Source organism: Chrysochloris asiatica, unplaced genomic scaffold, assembly GCF_000296735.1.
Source record: "Chrysochloris asiatica unplaced genomic scaffold, ChrAsi1.0 scaffold00265, whole genome shotgun sequence".
NCBI classification, from domain to species: domain Eukaryota; kingdom Metazoa; phylum Chordata; class Mammalia; order Afrosoricida; family Chrysochloridae; genus Chrysochloris; species Chrysochloris asiatica.
In genome coordinates, this window is record NW_006408783.1 from 2154431 (window position 1) to 2160430 (window position 6000).

Genomic DNA, 6000 nt, shown 5'->3' on the forward strand with positions numbered 1-6000 from the left:
CCTCTGTGAAGAGGGCAATATGTATTAACCTGCAAAGTTACTTTCCAAAAGCAAGGGGTTACATTGCTGCTTCACAGCTGTGGAGTCATTTGAAATGTGTTACATATGGTGCTATAACAAAAAAGTCAGTTACAAAATGTATACATAACACCATGCTTTTAAAGACACTTGCAATGTGCTCATGTTCTCTTAAATGTTCCCAAAGGTGCTCAGCCCCCTAGGCACAGTTGGGATCTCTGGGGAGAGGCAGCGACAATTTGGCAGACAAAAAAAAAAAAAAAAGACGTGATTGATGGGGAGGGTAGATGGCTAGCGAGGAGAAAGCAGCCTTCCAGTTAAAGATTGGCCCTCAGTTTAAAGGTCAGCTAGGGGCAGGCTGGCCTCAGGTGGAGTCAGGATCAAGGGGAGGAGCAGCTGCAGGGCAGGACTGGAGTGCTCTACAACTCATTCAGGTCAAGCAGAGTCTGGTCCAGCATCCTTTGTGTACAGAGGTACTCCTCTTTGGTGCATTTCAGTTTATCTTCCAAATCATCAATTGTCTTTTCCAGCTTGCCTACTGATCTCTCAGCAAACTCAGCACGGCTCTCAGCCTCCTTGGGTTAATCAGTAAGAATCTTAATCTCTTCCTCATATTTGTCTTCTTTTTGAGAGTACTTTTCTTCACCAGCACTCAGACACTTCAGGTTCAGGTCCATCAGTCTGATCTGCTCATTTGTTTCTTGGCAACAGGATTCTGCCAACTCAGCTCTCTCTTCTGTGGGTTCCAAGTCCCCTTCAATAATCACCAACTTATGAGCCACCTTCTCATACTTCTGATCTGCCTCTTCTGCAATGTGCTTAGCTCCTTGAGCTGGATTTCCTGGAGTTCCATCTTTTCTTCATCTTTTAAGGCTTGGTTTTCAGTAACCTTCATACCTCGCTCGCTTTCATCAGCAGCTTTCTCTGCCTCCTCCAGCTTTTGTATGGCAGTGGCCAAGCACTCCTGAGCACTGTCCAACTCCTTTTCAACCAGCTGGATCCCATGGTTCAAGGAGGCCACCTCTGCCTCAGCGTGTTCCTGGGCCCGCTTTTCTCCCTCCACTTCCCGCTGGAGGCGTTCGGCCCTCTCCTTGGCATCATAGGCCGTCTGCTGCAGAACCTGGATCTTGTCACCGCCTCGATGATGGTGATGATGGTGATGATGGTGGTGATCCCTGCCGTGGTTCGCTCATACTCCAGTTCCTGCCTGCTCTACCCGATGTAGCATCTGCTTCTCCGCATTTGTCTTTTACATGCAAGATTTATCTAACTATATTTAATATAATTGCTGATGCGTTTAGAGATACATCTTCCTAACTTACTATTTGCTCCATCTGTGAACGTTCATTCATTCTTGTCTCCTTTATTGATTTCAGTAAAGTAATATTTAATCAATGAGGTATTTATAAGTTTAATTTTTTCTTATTTCCCCATGTTAGTTTTTTTAGTTATACCTACTTTTAACTTCCAGGTTAAAACATATAGAAGGCTTTGAATTCTTAAATGGATTTGTTAGTGACCTTTCTCTGGCATGGCACTGTAGGATGAGCATTGGAATGGTAACCTCAAGGTCGGTGGTTCAAACCCACCAACTGTTCTTGGAAACCCTATACAAGGTCCTTATAAGTCAGAACAGTCTCAATGACAGCACTGAACAATAACAAAGGAGTTCTCGTGGTGTGGTGGGTTATGCATTGGACAGCTAACTGCAAGATCAGCAGCAGTTTGAATCTACCAGCTTTTGGAAGCTTTCTGCTCTTATAAAGATTTACAGCCTCAGAAACCCTGTATAGGGTCGCTATGAGTTGAAACTGACTCAACAGCACACAAACACCACTTCATAGATAATGCAAAGATCTGAGAATACTGTAATTCAGGCATTTTAATTCTATGTATCCTTTAGACCCCCAAATAAATTATTATTGTTGTTTTGTACAATCAATATTACATTTGCCCATATACTCCCTTTTTCCATTGTTCTTCATTCCTTTCAGAATGTCCTTGCTTACACCTGGGATATATTCCCTTTAGTGTGGCTGTGTTGCCATAAATTCTCTCAGGTCCTACTTATTTCAATGTATCTTTATTTTACTTTTGGTTTTTAAGTGATTTTGACATGATTATATAATTCTAGCTTAGTAGTTATTTCTATTCAACAGTTTAAAAATGTAATTTTATTGTGTTCCACCGTGGAGTCTTGGTGGCACTCTGGGTTAAGACTTAGAGTCTCGGAAACTCGAAGGAGTCATTCTCCTCTGGTCTATAGGGTTGTTAGGAGTTGGAATCAACTTGATGGTCATGGCTAAGTTTTCTTCCACCTTTTCTACCACCCATACATACTATTGGAGCTCTGATAGCATAGTGGTTACGAACTGGGTTGCAAGCGCAAAGTCAGCAGTTCAAAACTGCCAGCTGTTCTGTGGGAGAAAGATGAGGCTTTCTGCTCTCGTAAAGATTTATAGCCTCGGCAACCCTGTTCAGGGTCACTATGAGTCGGAACCGACTCCACGGCACATAACAACAACAACAACACACATACTATTGTTCTTTGTAAAATTAAGGTGTTTTCCCCTTCTCTGGCTATTTTAACAGTTTTATTCCATCTTTGGTGTTCATTCATTCATTTTGATGTGCTTACATGGGCTTTTTTCATTGATTTATTTCCTTCTTTGATGTTGTTGTTCAGTACGTCAAGTCTTTTCGGACTCATAGCAACTCCATGTACAGCAGAAGGAAACACTGCCCAGTACTGTTCCATCCTCACAATTGTTATATTTGAGCACATTGTTTTCACTGTGTCAGTCCACAGAGTTGAGTGTCTTCCTCTTCTCTTCTTTGCTGACCCTCTACTTGACCAATGTCCTTCTCTAAGGACTGGTCTTTCCTGACAACTTGTCCAAAGTATAAGCCAAAGTCTGAGCACCCTCACTTCCAAAGAGCAGCCCACAATGATTCTTCCACAACAGATTTGTTCATTCTTCTGGCAGTCCATGGTGTTGTCAATATTCTTTGACAATGCCGTAATTCAAAAGCATTGATTCTATTACAGTCATCCAGTCTTCACATATATATGAGGTGATCTTTCAATGGCTTGATTTAAGCACACCTTAGTCCTCAAAGTCACAGCTTTGCTCATTAACATTTTACAGAGGGCTTTTGCAGCAGATTTGCCTAATGCAGTATGTAGTCTGATTTTTCCTGTAAGTCTTGATTGTGGATCCAACTAAAATGAAATCTTTGACAACATCAACCTTTTCTGTTTATCGTGATGTTATTTATTGGTTCATTTATGAGGATTTCCATTTTCTATACATTGAGATGCAATCACACTGAAGGGCTGTGGTTTTGTATCTTCATTAATAAGTATTTCAAGTCTACTTCACTTCCAATATTGTTGTTGTTAAGTGCTGTCGAGTTTGTTACGACTCATAGTAACCCTAAATAGGGTTTCCAAGGAGCATTTGGTGAGTTTGAACCACTGACCTTGAAGTTCAGACTGATCTTGTGGTCCAGTGCTTTATCCTATAGTCACCAGGATTGTAGTGCATCCTAAATGTGTATTTGATGTCTTGTTAGTACTTTTAAATTCATAGCTAATAATTCAACCATTATTTCATCTTCTTTAATGTGTCATTCTTTCAGTATCCATGATTTATAGACCAGGGTTTTTAAATAACTATGATTGATATGTCTAAGAAAAAAAAAAAAAAAAAAAGACATGATGGGGAATTTCATCAGAGAACTATAATACACAAAAATAATCAAATATAGATTTTAGAGATGAAAAATAGAATATATGAAATTTAGATATCAGTAACTACCAGCTGTTCTGTGGCAGAAAGACGAGGCTTTCTGCTCCCTTAAAGATTTACAACCTCAGAAACCCTGTACACAGGGTCGCTATGAGTCAGAACCGACTCCACGGCACATAACAACAACAACAAATAAATTGAATTGCAGATTAGACACAGTAGAAGACAGAATTATTAAGTAGAACTAGGTCTGAAGAAAATATCTAGCCATAAACTGAATGTATAGATGAAGCAAATGCAAATTATATTTTATGTCCTATTTTAGCTTTCCCTAAAATATCATAACTTTTGTCAACATTGAGTCAATAGTCTTCAGAGCTTTTGTTCACTTGTGCTGAGAAGCTGCTGACTGTAAAAAGATGAAGAGCCAGAGTCCAGGCTCCTCAACTGCTTTCCAATAAGAGGGTGGATAACAGTTGATATGGTTTAGATTCAAGATGGCTCCTGGGGTTAAGTGCTGGAGACTAGTTACAAGGTCAACAGTTCAAACCCACCAGCTACTTCTCAGAATCTACGTGAGGGTATCTGTTCCTATGAAGATCTACAGTCTTGGAAGCTATATGGAGCAGGTGTACTGTATCCTGTAGGGTTGCCATGAGTGGAAATCTACTCTAAAGTAGTGAGTGTTTGGTCCTGCGTCACTCATTTGTACTACCTGCTGGACGTTTAGGCATTTGAGTGCCTGATCCACGTTGATAGACTCTAGTCATAGAATGAAGAACAACTTAGACAGTTGTTCTACTCTGAGAGAAAAACAAAACAAAGAATTATATTAAAAATAATGAGAATTTTCATAAATACTCTGAAGGGAAAATAGAGAGTATACTAAGAAGTCTGCTGTAAGTTTCTAGTTTGGGCATCAGTGAAAATTCCTCCCAAGGAAAGGGTACAGAAACAGAGATCTGAAGATAATACACTTTAGACAGATGAAGGACTAGGGGTGTGTGGGGTCAGGGGAGTCTGTAAGGTGATAGGAAGGAATGTCTAAGCAGAAAAAACAGCACATGTAAAGTCAAGGTCAGTTGGGCAGATTTGGGGACTCAAATAAAGCCCCATATTTGGAGCACAGACATGGAGGGAGAAGAGTTATATGGGAACCACTGAATCTGGATATGTGTATAGGGTCTTGAGTGACACTACAGACCAAGTAGCTAAAAACAATCAACCATTTATTTTACTGTTACTTGATGGTATACAAATTTGCACCCTCTGACTCTTGTGGTTGAAGTAAGTCATCACAATATGAAAGTAAGATGTTAATTATGAAGTTATAAACTAGCATAAAGCCACAAAGGTAGGTATTGATTTGGCATGCAGAAATATCATTGAATTAATTTCTGTATGTTTCTTTACCTTCCATCTTAGCTTCCAGAGTCCACTGCTTGAAAAAGTCTGGGAAGCTGACTTGGAAGCATGTCAGCTCTTTATTCAGAGCATGCAGCTGAAAGAAGCCGGTGATGGCCTGAGTGTCGAGGATAGGGGACTGAGGAATGACTTGGAGAGCGCTGCCATGTCTGCCGCTATGGCCATACCACCTCTACCCTCCTCAGAAGACAAGAAGAAGACCCCTTTGCAAGCAGATGATGAGTGGAAGGCTCAGCAGATCCCGTCTCCTCACTGTTTGGTCAGCAGACAGGAAGAGGTACCTGTTCTTTCCGCATCGCCTCATAGGTGGCTTCTCCTCTGGGGGCTGCTTTGAGACCAGACTCCAAGTGGGAGCAGTGCATATGCGATAAGCATCCCACTTAGCCATAGAACTTTAAAAGTTTTAATAACTTTTTAATATGGATACAAAATAATGTAGACTATTTTGACATATTTAGCACTGATTTTAGTTATGAACTGGGCTGCTAATCTCACAGTCAGCAGTTCAAAACTACCAGCTATTCCATAGGAGAAAGATGAGGCTTTCTGCTCCCGTAAAGGTGAGAAGGCACTCAGAATGTGACTGGGAAAAAAAATGCCTCCTCAAAGTAGAGTTGACCATGATGATGTGAATAGACTTAAGCTCAGGGGAGAAAAGCGCAAGGAACCTTCATTTGCTGATGGGCCACGATTTAAAATGAAGAGAAACAGCTGTAAACATCCATTTAAAATCGAAACATGGAATGTACGAAGGATGAATCTGGGAAAATTGGAAGTTGTCAAAAATGAAATGGAATGCATAAAC

The 6000-nt window shown here is 40.6% G+C and overlaps 1 protein-coding gene and 1 pseudogene across 1 annotated transcript in view; one reads left to right on the plus strand and one right to left on the minus strand.

The window, feature by feature from the left end:
* The window catches only part of DISC1 (disrupted in schizophrenia 1), a 493957-nt gene that overhangs the window by 429216 nt on the left and 58741 nt on the right, over positions 1–6000 (plus strand). Inside the window, exon 10 of the mRNA XM_006874175.1 lies at positions 5205–5472. Coding sequence (XP_006874237.1) covers positions 5205–5472 — 268 coding nt within the window. The remainder of the gene's footprint in view (positions 1–5204; positions 5473–6000) is intronic.
* Positions 438–1370, minus strand: LOC102825186 (annotated as a pseudogene).